Source organism: Ammospiza nelsoni, chromosome Z, assembly GCF_027579445.1.
Source record: "Ammospiza nelsoni isolate bAmmNel1 chromosome Z, bAmmNel1.pri, whole genome shotgun sequence".
NCBI lineage: Eukaryota > Metazoa > Chordata > Aves > Passeriformes > Passerellidae > Ammospiza > Ammospiza nelsoni.
This window is the reverse complement of record NC_080669.1, coordinates 2,439,857-2,462,356: the sequence shown is the minus strand read 5'-3', so window position 1 is coordinate 2,462,356 and position 22,500 is coordinate 2,439,857. Positions and strand designations below refer to the sequence as shown.

Below are 22,500 nucleotides of genomic sequence, written 5' to 3'. Positions count from 1 at the left end.
GGCAGGCCCCTGGCACAGGGTGCCCAGAGCAGCTGGGGCTGCCCCTGCATCCCTGGCACTGCCCGAGGCCAGGCTGGACACTGGGACAGTGGGAGGGGTCCCTGCCATGGCACTGGGGTGGCACTGGGTGACATTAAAGGTCCTTTCCGACAATTTTCATGCTTCTATGATTCTGTAATCCACTGTCTGCAGGTTGCACTTCATCAGGGCAGAACTTTGCCTTTTTCACCTGAATTGTGAATATCTGAATTCTGCCTGAATTGTGTCATCAATCTCTAACTCAGGACTTTGTGCTGTCCGCAGGGAGTGGGAGAGCCGCGTGGCACCGGGGCTGAGCTGTCTGCAGAGGCAGTGAGCAGGCACACGTGCACCAGCACTCAGCTTCCACACACCTTAGTCCTGCTGAAAGAAACACTGCGGCTCCAAATGCCTTTCACAAGCAGGCAGGGAATCATCCCAGCTGAGATTAATCAGCTTCTCAACCTGAGGGGTGTGCAGAAGGCTTTACAGGATGAAACACAGGAGTGCCTCATGTCAGGGGTTGTGCTCACACCTTAGCCTTTGCACTCCTCTCCCCTCCTGTGTTCTTGTGCACTTCACATGTTCTCATTTTGGGAGGAAAAGGATTCATTTTAAAGCATACTCAGGCATTTAGACAGGAGTCTTTAATACTATACTCTGTAGGCAGTAAAAGCTTATTTCCAAAAATAAAAGTAATCAAACCCTACTCTGATACTGATTTTGTTGGCTCCTTCCTATAAATAGTCAAAAAGAAAAAAAAAACAACTCTGTACTGCAAAAGACAGAACGAAAAAACGAAAAAGTTCTTTTTTTTTTTTTTTTTTTTTTTTTTTTTTAATGGAGTTTGACTGTTTCCCTGTGTTGCACAGCTGCTTCTCCCCTTTCCTGTGATGGAGCATTACATGACAATGCTTTTGAAACAGAAATGTTTGAGGGGAACGGGATCTTCCACAAAACCCACGTTGACTTAATGGGAAACCTCACATGTTTGAGAAGTGGGGGATCAGGCTGTGCTTGGGAAGAGATAAAAGAACCAACTGTTCCCTTTTTTTTAGAGGCTGTGTCAACCCCAGGAATAATTCTGGCAGTGTTGCTGTGGTGGTGACAGACAGGTGTATTATCTCTTCCTCTCTTGAGTCAAACACACATGGATGACTTGCAGAATCAGAGCAGCCAGTTACGCTGAACGGTGTCTGACAAATCCCCAAAGAACAAAGTACATATTATTAGAGAGGGGGAAAAAAAATAAAATAAAAGGAAAGTTCTGCTGCGTGCAGCAGAGGCTTTTTATAGCCCTAATTATAACGGAGGTGGCAATATAATCCGTGCCTGTGCAGGCTGACACTGTCCTGGTCTCTGGCTCTGAGGAGGCTCTGATCTGGCGGGTGCTGTGATGGGATCTGGTGATAGAGCTCATCTCCTCCACAAAGCTGGTGTCCAAGACACCCTAAAGGTGTTACAGGGTAATTGGCAGGTTACACTCACGTTGTCTGGATGACATCTAAAATTGGCAAGAGGTTGGCGAGCAGGAAGGATCAGCTCTTGCTCTCCTGCTGCTGCAGCCCAGGTGGGAGTAACTTGGTTCACCTTTTGTGTGACAAATGTTAGACCTGATGTCACTGCTAAACACACTGGCCATCCTTCTTCTCCTATGCCAAATTCATCTTCGTGTTACACATTCAGACTTGCTGTCACTGTTCCTTTACTGATGGCTCTTTATCTAACGACAGTGTGGCTGTCTACATTTCTACAGGCTATAATTTTAATTTATTTTTTTTCCTGGTTAATATAGTGAAAGACTTCAAAGGGTTAATTGGAGCATTTGAGGCAAGACAGGAAATAATGTAGGAAACTTAAGCTGCTAATTAAAGTAAGATGGAGAAAAACAGTGAGGACATTTCCAGACATGGATCAGCTCTTTCCCAGTTAGTTTTGGGGTGTTTTCCCCCTTTGGAAAGGCAGCAGTTGATTTGTCTCTCCACTCTACCTTCTCTCCTCCTGAAGGTCTACAGAAATCTTCAGCCTAAGGGAGGGAATCTTGCAGATCTAGGCACTCTCCACAGTCCCTGTCTGGCAATCCTATCAGGCAGAAAATTCTGACAAACCGAGACAATCATTTAGATGGAAGAACATAAGAAAAATTGGATGCAAAAGAGTTCTTGATCCTGAGTGATTGGTAAACAAATAAAATATGTATTTGAGTATTAGAGTGCAGCTAAGTCAAATTAAGCAGGAATTATCCTGAAGTGTAGGAACAGTCTGGAAAGTGAGGAGTAGTCTTTGAGTTCTATGGGTGGCAGAAAAAGGAAGACAGAAATATTAGGGATTAATATCTGGCAGTTCTTGAGCCCATTTCTCTCTTAAATTCCAAACCACAAAGCATATAATGAATCCACATTGCAGGAGGAAGAGTTTTGCCTTAGGGGTAAATATCAAAATACAAACATAAAAATGTGATTTTATATATTGTGTGTTTATATTAATGTTGATATTAAAGGTAGAACTTCAGCTTGAGCTGCAATGGATTGTGACATCCCAGGCCCATCCTGCCCATATTACAGCAAAGTGCCTCCACCACTGGGATGACAGTAAGGATTTGCAAGTTTGTAACCCAAAAAAGGAAAAAAGAATCTTCAGGATGGCCTGAAGGTCCTAGGGTTTCCCCAACAAATTTGATTTTTGCATACCTGTAGTACTTATAGAGTCATAAGGCAGGTTTTCCTGCTGTCAACAGGCAGCTGCTTCAAGAAAAACAAAAAATGCTAAAAAATTAATAATTTGGGGACCTTGGAGGGCATTGAAGGTCACCAGGTTAGGATCTTCATCCAGAAGGTGAGGCCAGGGACAGGTCACTGCAGGAGGAAGGTGCTGCAAGATGTTGCAACCACAACAACCCCAATGACAAAAAATGTGAGCCCACAGCACAGCAGCAGAGGAGCTCTGGGGTAAAACCCAGGCTGGGGCGGGAAATATCACAGCCTCCCTCCAGAAAACCCACTTTAAGAACACCAAGGTGCAGGTGATTGCCACCTGTGGGTTGGAAGGAACAGTCTGCACCTCGGAGCCAAGCTCGCAGCGCTGAGCTGGAGTTGTGCAGCCCTGTGCTAAGGGGAGAAACTGGGGTAGGAGGAAGGTGCTGGATGAAGGGATTGCCTGCAGCATCCCCCAATCCTGGCTCATCCCCAAAACACCAGGAACAAGCAGGAGGAAGCAGCGCAGGAGGAGCGGCCCAGCAAAGTGGAGCAGCAAAAAAGTCTGATTACTTTGAGGTGGGAAGATAGGTTTTATTGAGTAAAACTTATTGAGAGCCTGGAAACAGAAAGGCACTGCTCTTTAGGTAAGAACCAGGCAGAAAAGCCTTTTGTTGTTCTGTCCCTTTTGGCTGGATAAACAATGCCTGGCTTTGAATGAGCTATTTCTGTGTCATTTTAATCAGCTGCTAGTCACAGGCTCTCAGTGGAAAAAGGCCTCCCGGTACCCAGTGTAGTTAGTCCCTTTAGATTTGTCCTAATTGGGAAAATAAAGGGGCAGCATTACGGGATCATTCCCTCAAGAAAAATAAAACAAGAAAATAAAAATCACAGGCAAGACTGCCACTTGGGGGTGCAGGCATGCAGGGCTGCCACAGCAGCTACAGTGCAGCTCGCCTTGTAATTGTGACAGCTGGATTCTTGGTTGTAAAACAGAGATAAGCAGTAAAATTAGCACCGTTGCAGAGAAACGATGCGTTAATGTCAGAAGCTTTATTAAGGCTCCCTAAATTTCCACTGTCTCTTTATTGACAGCAAAGCAACCCTTTGGGGAGAAAGGGAAGTATTTTCTTTGCAGGCAGCGGTTCTTCAGGGAGATCTCTGGCACGGAGACTGATGTATAAAACCCGAGTTGCTGTAGAGGTGGTGATGCAATCGCAGGGGTACCTGTGCAGCTGGATGCAGGCGTGGCTGCAGCACACCTGAGCGCTGCCAGGTGAGCTGGGCTTGTGCACCTCACAGTGAGGACCGGAAAAAGTTTTGGTGGGTGCCACCAAACTCCCGCACGTCCAGAGCACTACACTGGACTACAGCTCATGGTGACACATATTTTCTGCTGCTGTGGGCTAAATTAGTGTTGGGAGATTGGTTTTTTCTTCTTTATCTGTTCTAGCCTGCTGCACCGCCCTGAGCGCCATCAGGAAACTTGCCCTGCTGTGATGGGTGAAGTGCACACCCGGTGTGGGCACCACTGAGCTGTGTGCGAGCAGAAAAATCCATGGGATTATGGGTGTCAAATGCTTTTTATCAAGGAGCGTCGGTTCTGTTAATTTTGTAGTTTAACCAGCACAAAAAAAAAAGCCTCGTCCTTTCAGATCTTTGCTGACAAATGTAAGGTGTTGAAACCAAAACACTTCCAGTGTCAAAGAAAAATGTGATTAATTGCGAGCTCAGATGTAAAACCAGAGCTTTAGGCAAGGGCTGTCACCCTGTCACTGGCAGGCATTTAATGGCAGACAAAAGGGCTCGCAAAACGAAATGCTGTAACTACTGCGAGGTGCCAGCCAGAGTAACCAAGAGATCAGACGACTTAACGGGTCCTTTCCACTCCTAATTCCACGACGTCTCTTCTCGTTGACATGCAAGCAGCCCGCACTTTCAGGTTGTATCTGCAGAAACGCTTCTCAACAGCCTAGTGCTGTTCAGCTCATCCTTCTCACTCGGCAAATGCATTAAAGCTTAATGTAATATTTATATGTGGTCTTTCGCCATGAAGGCATGTAGACGGGATGCGAATTACAGATATAAAATAACTGGAGAGCCTTTTGACGCCCAGTAGGAAATGGGTGAAATTGGTACCTGTTTTCACTCTCGGGGCTCTGTACACCCAGGTAGGGAAAAGAGATGAAAATAGATTAAAAAAAAAAAAAAAAAAAAAAAAAGTGTGTAGTGGTCTGACGTGGGACCTTCTTACTTTCTACCTTGGGCTACTTCTGAAATATCGCTGCATCTTTCATTCTTGTTTTGACTCCCTTCCAGTTTTGGGCAGGATGCCATCCTACCTGAGGAGGGAGGGAGGTGGAAGAACGGACCTTTGCATCTCCTGGTCTGGTGGAAGGTGTCCTTCATCCTGTTGGGATGTGGTGAGCTTTGAGGTCCCTTCCAACCCAAACCGTGCCATAATCTTGTGATTCCGTGCGAGTTCCCTGCCTGGATGCTCAGGTGGGATTTTAAACTGAGCAGCGTTCGGCAGCGGGGAGGCTTGGGCACCACCTACAAGACAGAGAAGTTTGTGGAGGGCAAAATTCCTCCACGGAGGGTAAAACACCTTCGTGAGAGCGTCCTCTCCCTGAGAGACGAGATCAGGCACCCACCCAACACCAAACTAGCCCAGGACATGCGATTTGCCGCGGGAGAGGAGCCCCGGCTGCGCAGAGGAGGAAGTGGGGAGGAACCCCGCTGTACCGCTCCAGCCGTCCGCGCACCCCGGAGCGCTGCGGGAGCATCCCCGGGACCAGGCGGGGACCGCGGGGTCCCGGCTCCGTGCGGGAGCTCCATCCCGCACCCTCCTCATCCCAGGGTCCCAGCTCTGTGCGACAGCTCCATCCCGCACCCTCCGCACCGCGGCGTCCCGTCCTTATGCGGGAGCTCCATCCCGCACCTTCCTCATCCCAGGGTCCCTGCTCGGTGCTGGAGCTCCATCCCGCACCCTCCTCATCCCAGGGTCCCTGCTCTGTGCTGGAGCTCCATCCCGCACCCTCCTCATCCCAAGGTCCCGGCTCTGTGCTGGAGCTCCATCCCGCACCCTCCTCATCCCAGGGTCCCTGCTCGGTGCTGGAGCTCCATCCCGCACCCTCCTCATCCCAGGGTCCCGGCTCCGTTTGGGAGCTCCATCCCGCACCCTCCTCATCCCAGCGTCCCGGCTCCGTTTGGGAGCTCCATCCCGCACCCTCCGCACCGCGGGGTCCCGGCTCGGTGCTGGAGCTCCATCCCGCACCCTCCGCATCCCGGGGGCGCGGCCGGGGCGGGGCGGGGCCGGGGTGTGTCCAGCGGCGCCGCCCCCGGGATCCTTGCGGGGCGGGCAGGGCAGCGGCGGCAGGAGGAGGAGGAGGAGGAGGAGGGAGGAGGAGGAGGAGGAGGAGGAGGAAGGCAGAGAGGAGAAAGAGGGGGAGGAGAGGAGGCGGCGGGACGCGGCTCGGAGGCGGCGGCCGGGCCATGCTGGAGGCGCGGCGGCACCTGGCGGGCGCGCAGAGCGGGCGGGCGGCGGGACGGGCTCCGCGCCGCGCGTAAGGGCGGTGGCAGCGGAGCGGCGGCGGCTGCTGCGCTCGGCCGGGAGAAGACGCTCCGCGGGAGGGACCTGCGCATCCGAGCCGCGCCTCGCATCGCCTCGCCGGGCGGAGGCACCGCCAGCGCCCGCATCCCTCGGCTGAGGCGGCGGAGAGCAGGAGCGAGAACAGGAGCAGGAGGAGGAGGAGGAGGAGGAGGAGGATGAGCCGCGCGGTGCTGGCCTGGCTGGCGCTCTGCGGGAGCCTGGCGGCGCCGCGCCCCGCCCGAGGTGAGGGGACGGCGGGGACGGAGCGGGCACGGGGGGTCGGGGTCGCGCCGGAGCTCCCGCAAAGTCGGAGTCCAAGTGCGCGGGGGACCGGGAGGTGGCTCTCGGCTGTCTGGGCGCTCCTTTTCTCTTTATGCATAAGGAAAGAAGAAAAAAAAATAATACTTATCTCTGCGTTTGAAATAGAAGCCGGCGGACGATCCATCCTCAGACTGGTTCTGTTTGGAAACTGTGCTTAATTAGAGGGGATAGAAATGCCGTGAGTGATTAAATGTAATCCAGAATGAGCGGCTGGGAAGATTTAATATCCGCAGAGCTGTCCGCACCGCTTTTCCCTTCCTCCCCCCGCCCCTCTCCAGGTCTTCATTGTAATTTGGAGGCTGCTAGCTCCGAGCCGGAGACCCAGCAAACCGCGGAACAGTTTGCAAACACGTTCGGGAGCTTGAGCATCTCGGCAGCGGCGAGCAGTTCTTGCCAGGCGACCCTTTCGCTGCCTCCCCCTAATCAGGTCTTCTCCATCCTAAAACACCCGCGGCGCCTTCTCGGAGTCTCACCCCCTTCCAAAACAAAACAAAAAAAACCCCCCAAACCCTACCAAAACCCAAAAACCCTCCGAAAGAAGAAAACGCCAACCCTACCCCAGAGAGACAACTTTAGCTCTCTTGGGAATTCTCTTTATTATTTATATTAATCACTTCTTGCAGAGGTTTGCCCTCCTGGCATTGAAAAGTTGTCTGAGCTGGGGGTGCGAGGAGCTGCTGGTGGGGCTGCGGGCACGGTGCCCCCTCCGCAGGGGGCTCGGGGGGCTGCTCGGGGCGGTGGGCGAGCGCTCCCGTCCCGTCCCGTCCCGTTCTGTGCTGCCCATCCCGGCTGTCCCGCTCCCGCCGATGGAGCTGGGCTCGGCTCCGGGAGCCCCGTGCGTCCCCTCCTCTTGCCCGCAGCCCCTCCTGGGTCCCCTCTTTTTGCCCGCAGCCCCCCGAGGGTTCTCCTCGTCCTCTACCAGCTCCCAGCCCCGTCCTGTGCCTCCCACCCGGCGTGCAGACCCCTCCATCCTCCTGCTTGCTGGATCAACTGTTGTTCTAATGAGTACCAGAATATTCCCGCTGACTTTTAGACCTCTTCCCCTCATTATTAACTTCTTTTTTTTTTATTTTTTTTTTTTTTTTATTCCCGAGGTTTCAAAATGAAACCAGTGTATCAGTAAAAACTGAATATTTTATTAGCCCTTAAATTATTCAGCGCGGCGGCTTCTCAAAATCCGGTAGCATTCACACAGTTGCAGGGAGCATGTGATAGCTTATGCAATATGTCCTTGTACCTGCAGCTTATTCCCCAAAGTCTCCTTTTTTTTAAGCAGAAGATAGCTGTATCTGCCACATATAGTCTGGAGTCTGGACTTGTCGTAAGTGCTTTGCACTGTGCTTCCTTGGAACTTCTGATAGCTCACATCTGTGGTGTTTTCTCATTAAAGCCTACAGTTCTTGCCGTGTTTTCAGGTAACTTCAGAACAGAGGGAACTCAATAGGTTTTCTAGCAGAAGTGAAATAGGAAGGAAAAAAAATCCATTTGCTCTGTGATTGCTTAAGCTGTGATTGTTCAGTTAAAGGTTTGTCCTTGGCTCTCAAAAAGAAACAGAAGAACATTGTACTGAGTCTTTTTTGGAGCTGAAATGGAGCAAAATGCTGCTTGACAAGTCTGATTTAGTGGGTTAATTTTGGTGGCTGTCATAACATTTACTTTTAATAGATCCTCTCAAAGTTGCAATGACTCCAAGCACTGTAAGTAACCAAAACTCTTCCAAAAACAGGTTTTGAGCAGTGCGGTTTTGAACTACTCACCATGAGTCCATTCCCATAATGGTGTAGAATGAAAACCAGTGGAAGTGTCATCTGTGCAGTGGCGGGTTCCCAGCTGCCTCTCAGGGTAAATTCCAAGTGCAGATCAAAGTTAAGTCATATACTTCATTGCTGACCTGCATTTCCAGCCTACTGTTAAAGAAAAACACCAACTGGCTTTTTTTTTGATGGAGCTCAGCAAAGTAATGGTGGAGGTCAAAATCCTGTTTATTCATGATGCCTTAAAAACACCTTTTGCTTTTTGTGCTTGGAATAAGTACACAGTATGTCAGCAAGTTTGGGGTGAGGTCCTTTCTGTCTTTTTGCTGCTCTGTTGATTTTAACGGAGAGAGATTGAAAGATACTAATGGATGAAAAAGCCATCTCAATGGGAGACTGTCATTTTCTTCTTCCTGGCCAGTCTGATGAATTTGCAATCTCATGCACTGTAACAGGAGCCTGATCTTCAGAGATGTGTCTATATGCAAGCACATGATGAAACCAGCCTTCAAGGCTGCAGTGACTTCCAGCCCTTAGGTTGCAAGAAAGATGCAGGTGCATTTTTAATAAGCAGTGCCCTTTTTATGCATATTTGAAAACAGCTGTAAGCTTTTACATTTGCTGCTGTTGCTGTTCCTTGGTGGAATTTGGATGCCAGGCACTCTGGTGCTTTACTGTGCGTGGACAGACAGTCACTACCAGAGTGACTACAGAGACTACTAGAGGTAATTTCAGGAGGAAGAAACGCGGTGCATCCCACCTGCAGTAATACAGGTTCGTGAGTACCACTGTGTGGGGTTTTTTAGGGTTCTTTTTTTTCATCCCCAACAGCTTTATGAACAGTTAGTGAAGGTTGAGATCAGATGAAAGGAAAGCATGATGTAAAAGTGGTGTGGCTTTATTGATTCTGGCCGTGGTGTAAGCTGATCAACAGCAGTAATGGGACTGTAGATGCACAGCAGATCAGTGCATCCCACACCTTCACGATAAACATTTTTTGCAACAGGACCTTCTGAAAAATTACCATTTGAGTTGTCTTTGTAGTGAAGCTGCTCCCTGGGTTGTATCATGCTTCTCCACTTAGCTGTCTGCTGAGTTTTTAAGTGTGGTTTACCTAAAAATTATATTGACGTTGCTGAAAACGGGCAAGTGTAATTCCTTATTTAATGGCCGTGTCCTGTCAGCCTGAGCGAAAAAAATCTGGAACTTCGAAGGAAGTGTTTCAAAGATGTTGCTTTTTCTCCATTACAGTGGGAACCTTCACTCTCTCTGAGGCTTAGAAGTTTCTATAAAGCCCCTTTCTGCAGCTGGAATCAGCTGCAAGGAGCAAAAGTGCTGAGAAACAAGAGAGGTAAACTGTAGCTTTGTTCTCATGTATCTACACTGAAAGGCTGAAAAGATCACAGAGGCTTTTAAAGACCAAGGTTCTTCTGTTTTACTGAATGACTTTGCATCTTTGGCAGCATCTGCTTCTGTACAAAGTGCTGACAGTGTGACCCTGCATAATGATTTTCACTGTTCTTTTAACAAATTACATTTGTATTCAGATTGATTTTCCATGACTGCTCGTATAGCCTCCAGAAGGCATATAGTGGATATACTGTTGTATTCTGTACGTGTCTGGTCAGCCTAGGACAAAATTTGATGTCAAGCCATGCATTATTATAACTGGAATTAATCGTTCTGGTAGTATTAGTTGGGCTTTTTTTCACGTGCCCAGCCTCCTATTTCACTGCCCTTTATGTCCTTGTCCTTTATGTCTCTTTTCAAAGGATATACTTCATAGAAGGTTGTGTATCAATGGTACCATAGGGGGAAAGGCTCACTGTCTTATCTTCCCTCCTCCACATTTTTTTCAATTACCACCCAGTTCAAAATCAAGGAAATTATCCATTCTGGAAGTTATTTCAAAAGACAGCAACTTTTAATTAAGATTTTTATGCCTTAAATTAGCTGTTTATGCAGCATATGCCCCTACTACAAACTCACAGCCAGAAACCCCTTCAGCCTAAGTGAAGATACCTGGGGAATCTGTGTTTAGGAAACTGCAAGAATCAGAGATGAATCTTTGTTATTCTCAACTTTATTGTGAGTCACATAGGAGTTGGCGTGTTACTGTTTTCATCTTAGTCTCTGAAACGTCTCAAATTTAGGCAAGCCACAGATTTGTGAAATCCTAAAGGATGGTTGGTGCTGTGTTACAACTGAGATTAGATGTGATGACAAAATGATTCCCTGGGAGGGTGAGGAGACCCTGGCACAGGGTGTCCAGAAAAGCTGTGGCTGCCCCTGAATCCCTGGAATTGTCCAAGAACAGGTTGGACACTGGGTCTTGGAGCAGCTTGGGACAGTGGAAGGTGTCCCTGGCGTGGCAGGGGGTGGCACTGTGACACCTTTAAGGTCCCTCCCAACCCAGGCCATTTATGTGATTCTATGACATTGGGCATTGTTGTAGCATACCTGAAGCCCAGCTTGAGTTTAATAAATACAGGTTGAACATCAAACAGCGATGAATTTCAGTTTCAGAAAAGTTTCACAGTCAAAACACAGTGAAAGCTGAGTCAGATGATGTGTTATAAAATAAAAGATGAGTCAAAAGATTCAAGTCCAAAGAAGGGTTGTAAGAACATTAACATCTGCAAAATTAAAACCTCTGGAAAATGCTGTTTTATATTGGTGGACCAAAACACATTTTGCATTTAAAGTTCAGGAGACAACCTAAGAGAAAGGAAAATTCAGCCTAAATTCAGTGTGTTATGTCAGTCCGAGCAATAATGGGTCTAAGTTTCCCTTTTTATAGGAAACTTGGATCTTAAGTTTGAGGGAGAGCAATTCACCATGTGTAGTGACAGCAGGGTATGGCTGATTTTCTAACAAACCATGTAGAGGGTAAAACCGCTTTTTTGCCATCCATATTGTGGGAATAGAGCAAGGATCTGTCCAAACCCACTTTGGACCCACAGCTGTGGGATCTGTTGCTGTGAAGGCAGGGATAGAATGAGCATCTGTCTCCCAGGACCTGGAAGGAAGCCACACCTTCATGCTTTGAGGTTTTATCAAATCTCAGTCTTGCTGGTCAGGGAATATGCTTTAATGTACTTGTGGAGTTTTTGATTCATTTGTTTGTGTGGGTTTTTCTTCCCTCTAATCAGCAAGCTGTGTTACCTTTCATCACACTAGGGGTGTTTTTCTATTTTAAGTTCCGAAAGCTGAGAAATGAAGCAGACCATAATTATCTAATAAAGTCTCTAGCTAATCCATCTAATAACTATATGTGGGGTATGTGTGTGTGTGTGTGTGTGTGAATGCATTATCATATGAAACACACATAAAAACATCTTAATTTTACATAATGTATAGCAGCTATATGCAAACATACTGCGCTTTGGGTATAATTTGGGTATATCTACACTCCAGAGACTATACAGAGGAATTGCAGCCACTGATGTGCCTCACATCTGGTCTGATACTTAGAAGTTTAGGAAATGTTAGATAAGACCTAATCATCCTATGAATTCTTGATGCACAGCTCTGTATTTGAAGTAAGAATTTGTTATAGGCCAAAAAAAGCACTGTCTATGATTTTTTTGAGGTTATCAATAGTATTCCTCACTCCACACACTTCTTTAACAAGGGGCAAAAGGAGGCTTTATGGCTTGTTTATGAAACACTTGTGTCCATAAGGCTTATGTATTTTGATTTATACGTAGATATAGATATACTTAGATAGATATAAAGATATAGATGATATAGATGATATAGATGATATAGATATAGATGATATAGATATAGATAGATATATAGATATAGATTTGGTCAAGTTGTTTGAAAATGAGCAAGTAAATACTGACAGAATATGCTGAGCTGGAAGGGACCCACAAGGTCCATCCAGCCCAGTTCCTGTCCCTGCACAGACACACAAAATCTCACCCTGGGCCTCCCTGGGAGTGTTTCCCAGACTCTCCTGGAGCTCTGGCAGCCTTGGGGAGCCATTTCTCTGCGGATCCTGGGCAGTGCCCAGCACTCTCTGGGGAAAACCTTTCCCTGGGCTCCATCCCAAATCCCTGGCCCAGCTCCAGCCCTTCCCTCAGGTGCTGCCAGGGTCACAGGGATCGGAGATCAGGGATCAGGGATGATCAGAGCTGCCCTTCCTCTCCCTCTCACGGGGAGCTGTAGCTGTGATGGCTCTGCCCTCAGCCTCCCTTCTCCACCTGAGCACACCAAGTGTCCTCAGCGCTCCTCACACGGCCCCTGCACACCATTCACCATCCCCACGGCCTTCTCTGCACACTCTGACACTTTTTTTATGTTGTGATGCCAGAACTGCACCAATTTTCCAGGTGAGGCCGGCCCGGCCCAGCGCAGAGCAGGAAAATCCCTGCCTGGCCCGGCCGGCCATGCTGGGCCTGGTGTCCCCAGGACAGGGACGTCCCTGCTGGCTCCAGGACACTGCCACTGACCCGGAGCCCTGTCCCTTTCCCTGGCACTGCTTCCCAGCCCCTCATTCCCCAGTCTGTCCTGGCAAAATCCCAAACCTTCCCTCATTGAACCTCGCAGGTTGGAGCTGGCCCAGGCCTCTTGTTTGTCACGGCCTCTCTGCAGGGCCTCCCTGCCCTTGAGGGAGTTGACAACTCCCCTCAGGATTGTATCATCTGTGAACTTCCTCAAGATCTCTTCCAGTCCTGCATCCAGGTAATTCCTGAGGGTGTTGAGGAGCACGGGGCCGAGGATTGAGCCCTGCAGAACCTCACTAGTGATGGGTTCCCTGTGTGATATCACCCCAGTCACTGTCACCCTTTGTGCCTGAGCCGTGATCCAGCTGCTTGTCCATCTCATGATGTGTTTATCCAGCTGTGGGATGGACAGTTTGTCCAGAACAACCTTGTAAGAGACTGTATGGAAAACTTTCCTGAAATCCAGAAAGATTCCATCAACTGCTTTCCCTTGATCCCCTGAGTGGGTCACCTTGAAAGGAAATTGGGTTTGACAAGCAGGACTTTGCCCTCATGAAGCCATGCTAGCTGTGGCCAGTGATTTGTCCTCCAGGTGTTTTTCAATAGCTTCCAGAATAATCTTCATAGCTTTACCAGGCTCTGAAGTGAGACTGACAGACCTGTAGTTTCTGGGGTCCTTCTTCTTGCTGTCCTTGAGAGAGAAGGAGAAAACTGAGACAATGTCAAAACTGAGACAATGTTTTCCATCTTCCAGTCATCTTGGGGATTTCTCTGGACTCCCAAGACCACTCAAAAATCATCAGGAGAGGTTTTGCGATGACATCAGCAGCTGTTTGAGGATTCTGGGGCTAATCCCATCAGGCCCCATAGATTTGTAGGGATCCATCTGGAGCAGCAGACTGGGGTTAACTGGGAGTTGTTCATCCTCACAGTCATGGTCCTCCAGCTCAGGGCACCAGGACCGTCTTGGTCCATCTGTATCAAAGAAGGAGGCAAAGAATACACTGAACCCCTCAGCCTTGTCCCTGTTCATGTCTGTGAGGTGCCCATCCTCTTCCTGGGATAGGCCAATGGTATTTTTGCACTGCCTACTGCCATTATTTTATTCAGAAATTGTCCCCCACACAGTTCTTGCAGCACCAACTCGATCTGAGCTTTGGCCATACAATTTTCTCCCTCCGCTGGCAGCAGTATCTCTGTGTTCTTCCCATGCCACCTGGCCCTGCTCACACTGGGCACATGCCTTCCTTTATTGCCTTACTTCCAAGAGAATATTCCTGCTCAGCCAAGCCGTCCTTCTGCCTATGCTGCTTAAGTGGAGAATCCTGGATTATCTCAACTGCGGCAGCAGAACGACAAGTTCTGGGTTTTAGGAGTCAGGATTTCAGGCGCAGTATTTAAAGCAGCAAGCTGAACTGTGCAGATGACAGCAGGGAGGAGCAGCAGATGGATAAGGAGGCTCAAGAAGATCAGCACTCCTTCAGCAGAGCCAGGGCAGGAGCTTGGCACATCCCACAGCAGGAATCTCATGACGTGAGAGAAAATTGTGCCTCAGATTTGTGGGGTTTTTTGTGACCCTGGAGGCCACAGGGGACAGGGAGGGAAGCAAAGCCTCTCCTGGAGGAGGTGGCAGGGTTTGGTGTGGGGTTTTCCTGCTGCCTCCTCTCCCAGGTGGTGTGTGGGAGAGTGGGGTCAGACACAGAGGCATAGACCCCCCCCCCCCCTCCAGGGTGCAGTTTCTGCATCAAGTGGTGGCTCTTGATTAAAGCTGATGGAGAAATTTCCTAATCCCAAGTGCTCTATCAGAACATTGCAATTCTGTAAGCACAGCAGTTTAACCAGTGAACAGGCTCACTCTGGAGTGTAGCTTACACACCTGGGACAGCAGGAGCTCAGGCGACTGTTAAGTGCTCCACACTATGGATTTGAACCCCACAGTTGCAAATTTTTAATTTTAATGCAAAGCAGGGTGTTTTCTCAGTGTTTTGCAAATAATCTTCTCTCATTCTTGCCCCTCACCCCTTGCAACTAATTTTTTCTTTGATTATTTTCAGTTCTAAACAACACAAGGCATCTATTTATGCATAGTCAGATTATGGTCCTACTGTAGGATAAAGCTACCATGTAGACACAGAGACCTTTTTATTCATGTCTTTGAGTACTCTCACAATAGTAACTTCTTGACAGGCCAAAAAAAAAACCCCAAACCAAACGTGAAGGAGATGACTGCATTGCTAATTTTTAGCTGCAGCAATTTTGTTTGCTGAGATTCTGTGTAGGGAGGCTGAAAAAAAATCTCTGCAAAAGCTGCCTTTTTTTCCCTATCATTGTCAAGATGCTGTGTCAACCTGCATAATTATGGAGAGCTGTGACAGCAGAGCATAAATAACAGTAATTTCTGGCATCTGATTATCCATGTCTTAGGTTTCTGCAACAGTGAAGTTACAACAGATCACACAAGAAATGCTTACAGATAAGACTTGCATGCGCCAAGCGGAGGCACAAAAAATAGAAAAAAAAATTAGATTTATTTTATGTTTAGCATTTGTTTACATCTTTCAGTCTGTCTCTCCCTCATGTAGGAGAGCTTCTGTCACTGCTGGGTGTCACTGCAGACAACCAGCCCTGGAAATCCAAGTTTCCTTCCTGTTTACTCTGCATTATAGTTCTTTAGACCATCCTGCTTTAATTTGTTTGCCAATGTTTTTTTCTTTGGGTTTTTTTACTCCTTTTCGAGCTCAGGCTTCTGAAGTAGAGATGGAGAAACTATTACATGCAATGTAACTTGTCAGATTTCTTGCTTGTGTGAGGAATTGCACGGGATTGCTTTGCAAGGTCTTTTCTAGGTTAAAAACTAAGACCCACTAGCTGATTGCTTTCAGATACCATTCCAGAACTATTTTAAAACCATGCAGTTCTATTTATTTGAACAATTTTAAGGGAAGATTAGCTTGATACTGTGAATAATGTACAGTGTGGATGGGGAAATGATGTGCTGCTGTCATGGGAAGTAGCTGAAATGACCTAGTAGCTCCCTTCTATGATGCATGCTATATATGTTCCTTTAATGATGCTTTTGTGTAATTTCTTTAATGTCTTTTTTTATGCTTTACCCTCAGACCTTGTACAGAATGATGCACTCCCTACAGATAGCCCTTCAGGATAAAGATCAACCTCTTTGATAATGACTTTCATTTTCTTGGGTGTGATCAAGCCCATCCTATTCTGACACCTTGCCTTTCTTCACCAGGCTTCTCTTCAACCTGGTATCCTTATTCAGGGATATAAATTCTTTCAGAAATTTCTCTTAGAAATGGTGCATTTTTGCACTGTGACACAGTTACAGAAATGCTCTGGCTCCTTCCTATGGGTGGTTTCACTTAACCTTAAACTCTTACTCCAAATGTGGGTCTTGTGGTTCAACCTGTCACTAAAGTCATAAAGAAATAAAAAAAAAGGGTAATTGAAGCAATACCAGGCATAGCTGGGGATGTAGTGTCAGTTCTATCCTTTCTTTTGTGAAATCCATCAGGGAAGAAAAAAATCAAAGCAACATTCTGAACAAGAGCTTGGAAGTCAGCTGGAATAAAGTGTGATTGACTGTATATATTGACTTAATGTTAGTTCCCCATCTATATTGGTTCACACAGCAAGAGCAGTGATTGCTCTAATATGCCTCAATATCTTTCATTATAGATGAATAATTACATAAAAATGTGAATTTAAGAACGGAGAATTATAGAGTAATAGAGTGGTTTGGGCCGGGGATGGACCTTGAAGCCCATCCAGTGTCACCCCTGCCATGGCAGGGACACTTTTTACTGCCCCAGGCTGCTCCAAGCCCCAGTGTCCAGGGAACACTGCCAGGGATGCAGGGGCAGCCACAGCTGCTCTGGGCACCCTGTGCCAGGGCCTGCCCATCCTCCCGTCCTAATAATTTATATAAGCTTACTCTCTGTCAGCCAAAATGAAGCCAAAATGCTGACTGTGTGTAAAAGTGGAGCACTAGGAGGTGCAGCTCCGACTTGTGGGTCGGAGCAGTTTGGTCAGGGAAGAGTGAAACAAATATCTGGTCTGAAGGAAGCTTCCCAAGCCTCCAAAGTTTTGTTTTTGTTCTTTTTACTGCAAGACAAAACTGAGATGAGCAACTCTGTGAGATTTGATAGTTTGGCCAAAGCCCATCGACTTTATCTGCCACTGGCTTTTTCCCTAATTCCAGCGCCAGTGGTGTTCTTACACAGAACAGTAAAATTTTCTGGTAGTTTGCCTTCTTGGGATGGCTTAAGGCAGGAGCAGGCAAGTCCCAGAGACGGTGCAAGGAAGGGACATGGGACAAGGAGGGAGAAGCAAGTGACATGGGCAGGGATGTTGAACACTGGATGTGTTCTCAGCTGGTTCCTTCAGGGGTGAGTTATGGAAATTTCCCCTTTCCTCGAGTATAGCTGTGTATTCCCACCATGGAAATGTGCAGAAATCAGGTCCATGAGCATCCCTTGCATTCCTGTCTGCTTTGCCTTGGCATGGATGAAGGCAGAGGAGCAAATTCCACATTTTCCTGTCCATCTCCCAGTCCAAAGATCTCACCATCCTGGGGCAGATCCGGTGTTGATTAACTAGTCTATCCCAGTAGGTTATTTTGTTGAGGACACATTACAGTGGTTTTGTTTTTGTTTTTTTTTTTTTCCTTCTCTAATTATTTTGTAGCAAATATTTATCTTGTGGATAAGGATCCCTCCTGGGCCACATAGAGCAGGTGAGGCTCAGAGGCTCCCCACGTGCTCTCAGTGGAAACAGGAGGATCTGCCTGCCTTAGAAATCCTGCTCTGGCTTAATTCCAAGCAAGAAATCTGTTTTAAAACTACCAGGGAGTCAACGTGGTTCTGGCTCCTCCATTCAGACCAGCTGAAGGCTGAGCAGGAAGAAAGAGAGAAGACAAAATGGGTAAAAGCATTGTATGCTTCAGTTCCTTCAGGAGGAAAAAGAGAAGACTCTTCAAAATGTCTGAGATTCCTGACTGACTAATTTTCACCAATTAGCCTGCTGCTTGATTGTCTGGGATTTTTGATAAGAAAATTCACGAGGTTTTGTGGGTTTTTTTAAAATTTTTCATAGAGAGTAATTAACAATTAACAATGGGTACATTGGTTCCTTTTCCAGATGAATTCTGGTTAGAGCATTATACTTGTAGAAAAATCTGACCAGATTTTAAATTCTATCTCAACATTTCCTTTTGAGGTAGAGGAGGGAAGGAGAAATATCCCAAAACTGTACCCAAACTTCACTGGAATAAAAATCACTGGTATGTAATTATAATTTTTAATCTTTTTTAATCTAGAGGAGCACCATTTGCAGAGCTGAAGAATTGCAGCAAAAACCTATACTTTTAATGATTTCTGAGTTTCAGGAAGCCACCCTTTCACTCTTTTAATGCTCTAATGAAAATCACGAAGTCTTGTGCTAGCATCTTTCGTAGCGATCTTTTGTCCCTTGTGTCACATCAAGATTTTTCCTGTCGTTGACACCCATCTCTTATTCTTGACATGTCTGTACCTTCCATCTCTGAAGTCTGAAAACAAAGGTCGATACATGAAGTAGAAAAAGGCATCTGCTTTTAAGAGAAATGATGAGGCTTGATGACTTATGCCTCATAAAAGTCGTGTTTTGGGTCTCCTGTAGTGCCAGTGCTGCAGACACAGCAGCTGCTTGAACATCCATTTCATTCTGTGTGTGTGTGAAAGAAGAGTTGGTATACTTACCAACTCTTTGGAAATACTTACCCAAAGATTTTCAGAGATCTCAGAAAAACCAGGGAATCATTTGGAAATGCTGTTTCAGGAGAGCTCTCAGTTAATGTCATTCAGTGTTATTCTCACTTTTTTACCATGCATGCAGGAGATTCTCATTTCTTTTTCGTTTTCAAAATGAGGAGCAAGAAGCTTTTACAATTGAAATTGAAAATGCCTGGCCTGTTTACAGCATGGTCTAGGTATCTTGTAACAGTTGGGCTAATTTTTAAAGGCCTTTCATGTAGGGTCTCTGAACAAATTTTCTGTAGGAAAAGCAGCTGTGGAAAGAGCTTGTTTTTTCTCGGGCCCATTTTTCTGTTAAGATAGAGAAGTAAGATTACTGAAGATTTTAGAGATAGTACATATGTTCTTTGAAAAAGAACAACATAAAAGACACAAAATTGCTGTTCTGGTAGATTACAGGCTGGAGTGTGTATCTGTTGAAACTGGCCTTATGGAAGGTGCTTCCTCAAAGTTGATGTAGTTTAAAAAATAAAATACCAACTTCGTTTTCCTCCTACCCTCCCTGAATCACCCCTGCTCTTTGGCTTCACCCAGGGTTTATTCTTCAAGGAGCAACCTGAGGGCAGGGCATCATTCCACCAGTGACTGAGGAATGCCTGTTTCTTCAGTCTGGGTGAAAAGGGAGAGTATTTAGTCTTAATGCTCCCTAAGACATAACAGGCCCCAAATTCTCCTGCTGGAAATGGGGAATTTGAAGGAATCGCATCTCTCTGGAGTTTGTGATGTGGTGACAGTGTTGTCCTTGGGGCAGCACAGGTGTGTCCCCACATGGTCCTGTCAGACCTCATGGGGAGTCTGGTTAAAAGTGACAGTGGCAGGAATTGTACAAGAATGTGTTAACTGGGGAAGAGGGGGTTACTGCTGTACTACCACACTTATTATTTTTGTTTTGGCTTTTGCCTTTTCCTAACACATCTGTAAGCACTAACACAGGACATATCTTCATCCAGTATTTACATTCTGCAAGTGTTCACCAAAAAGTGGAAAGTGGTGGCGATGTTTGTAGACGAAACAGGTTTCTGCATTCAGTACAGCTGTCTCAGGCTGTCAAAAAATTGTCTGGGAACATTCCCCTGCATTAAAAATAACTGTATTTATCCTTGGTATCTGTGTAGTGACCTAGATTGTTTATCACTAACTACCTTGAGTTTTCTGACTACTGTTGTCTGGCAGAGTAAAAAAAAAAAAACTTAATCTGATATTTACTTATTTATTAATATCCTTTTGTAGAAAGAGGTGTAATTGTCTTCTGTTTGACTGGATGTTTTGTTTCTTCAGGCCCAAGGTTTTAATGAAATCCTGATTTCTTCCTTTGCACAAAGGCTTTACATGGAATTTTTCACTTTTCATCAAACTCTTCCATTAATTGAAAGCTTTCTAATAGTTCTGATAATTAGCCACGTTACAAATCATAATGACCAAGAACTGGAGCCAGGTGCAGCTGCAGCACACTTAGAGCAGGAAATGTAGACAATAATCTTCATTGTGTCAAACATGATGTTATTTGAAAGTGTTTTCAGGTTTTGGATTTATATAATACCTTAACCCACTGCTTTTCTCTGGTTTATTATTTTATTCCTTTTTCTTTTTCTTTGGTTTATTTCTTCTTCTCGTTTCCCATTTTGAACTCTATTGAACTTCAGGTTTTTTGATTTTTCAGTTGGTGGTTCAAAGACCAAGGGCCCTGATAGATGTTAATCCAAACTTGACATTGAAAGTAGGTTGCTTTCCAGATTTAACTTTTTGAGAAATATGGATTTTTGTGGCTTCTCTTGATTTTAAAAATGCAATGACACTTCTATTGAATACAGCCAGAACAGCTTTACACTGAAGCTGCCTCTAGATTAATGTCTGCAGATTTGCCAAAACTATTATCTATATTGCAAGCTGTCACTTTATGTCTAAACTAAATAATTAAATCTTCAGATCAGATGTACAGTTTTTTATTATTACAGACATAGTTTAGGATTTTTATGGTTTCAAAGAACCTTTGGGAAAAGTGAATTGTATTACAGCCTACTGGAGAGTGGGCTAAAACCTCTCTGAAATTTTTGCTTGTTAAATTACATTCCTTGGTTTGGATTCCTGTTTTTCAGTCAAAACCAGAGATAAAAACTGCCAGCACTGAATCAGGTGTGTCATGCCTTAACCACTGGGAGCCTCTTTATGATCTGGTCTGGGGCCCTTAATCTGAATTGCTGATAGCAATTATGTAAAATTATGATGAATTAATTTATTTTTTTAAATACAAAATGGCAAGGTCGCCCTTTTGCAACGTGCCAGTTGGGTAACATGTGGGACTGCAGGGGCTCTCCAAAATGCAGTTTAGTGAACACAAAATGCAGTTTATTGTATGCAAAATGCAGTTTATTGCATCCAAGGTGTCACAGCAGCCCAGGGCTGTGGGTGACAGAGCTGTGCCCACAGCTGTCAGCTCCAGCTGCAGGCAGCCTGGACACCCTTTGGGTTTGGTTACAGTGCATTATAGACTTTTCTTTTGGTTACAGTGCATTATAGACTTTTCTTTTGGTTACAGTGCATTATAGACTTTTCTTTTGGTCCCTGCAGAAGGGTGAGACTCAGGAGACAGAGACAGCAGTGTGTGGCAGGAGGATCAGAGTAATTTTCTCTGTAAATATGACCCTCACCGGGGGTGAGGATGACGGCTCGTGCCCCTCATCACCCTCAGTTTGAGTATTTGTGTGAGATAAAGCACTGTTCAATTCCATACTGCAGAACAGTCTCTCCTTTCAATGGAAAGAATAGGGTTGTATTTTATGTAGATGCTGGCAAAATAAAATCTAATATGTGCAGGATGCATCTGGTGTTTTTTGGTTTTGTTTGCTCGTTTGCTTTGTAATTGTTGCTTATCATTAATAAAGTAGACTAAGCAACATAAAATACCAGGCTGTGATTTTCAGTGTTCTGCTTTTTTTTTCATTTTGCAGTTTTCACTTTATAGTCTTGCAGTTGTGTTGGCTGCCAGTAAGAATCCCAAACCAAAGATTTACTTGCATTATTAACTTTCCTTTATTTTTGTTTATGAAGTCAAAGTGGAAAAAGAAATAAGTAGCAATATGTAAAGACTCGTCTTGCACATTTTCCTCCTAGAGATGGTAATAGAAATGTCCAATTTCCAGATTGTGACAGAAAACCATGGTTTTTTTCAAACACATTGGAATGAAGTTATGGGCCTGAATTTTAAAATGAATTTTGGATTTGGCACAAGAGATCTCAGATGAAAACCTCCTGCTGAGATGATGAGGTTTATAGACTTGAGATTCAGTGATCATGCAAAGAGTTTAACAACTCTGCTGAGTGTTGAGGGAAGAAGTTAAAATGAACTGAATTGGTGATTCATTTTGGTTACATTCTGAGGAAGGAACAGACATTCTCTAATAATTAATTATCTAATTTAAAACCTCCCTATTTCTTGACTGAGGTAAAAAATGAGGTATTTTGTATAATAAAGCAGCTGATCTTTAAAACTAATGGAAAGTGGTTTTATATTTTTCACAAAAACTATAGGCGCTTCAGTTCACTGGCTCTGCCTCAGGAAATCAGTTATGAGCAAATGAGCTGGTAAAATGAATGTACCCTGCCCTGGTTTATTAATGAAGGCAGTGTGTAAACACAGCTGATCAGTATATAGCAACCTGAATAAGCAGAGCAATAAAAATACGTGTGAATAAAAAGGTCTTGATTACTGACCGTTGATCACGAGCTGTGTTTGGTATGAAATGTTTCTTTTGCTTGAAAAGTGAAAATGTGTCCCTCCAATAAGCCAGGGAGTTTTCATTGCCTTTGTTTGCCTTCACTGGAGATTGAGAGCACTCCGTAGAAGAAGGCACAACCTTG

The 22,500-nt window shown here is 45.5% G+C and overlaps 1 protein-coding gene across 2 annotated transcripts in view; it reads left to right on the top strand.

Moving 5' to 3' along the window:
* The first annotated feature begins 6,287 nt into the window (after nt 1-6,287).
* Nucleotides 6,288-22,500, top strand: part of EDIL3 (EGF like repeats and discoidin domains 3) — a 243,026-nt gene continuing 226,813 nt past the window's right edge. For both annotated transcript variants that reach the window (XM_059492968.1, XM_059492967.1), the window contains exon 1: nt 6,288-6,546. In XM_059492968.1, the coding sequence (XP_059348951.1) occupies nt 6,480-6,546 (67 nt within the window). In that variant the 5' untranslated portion in view covers nt 6,288-6,479. The remainder of the gene's footprint in view (nt 6,547-22,500) is intronic.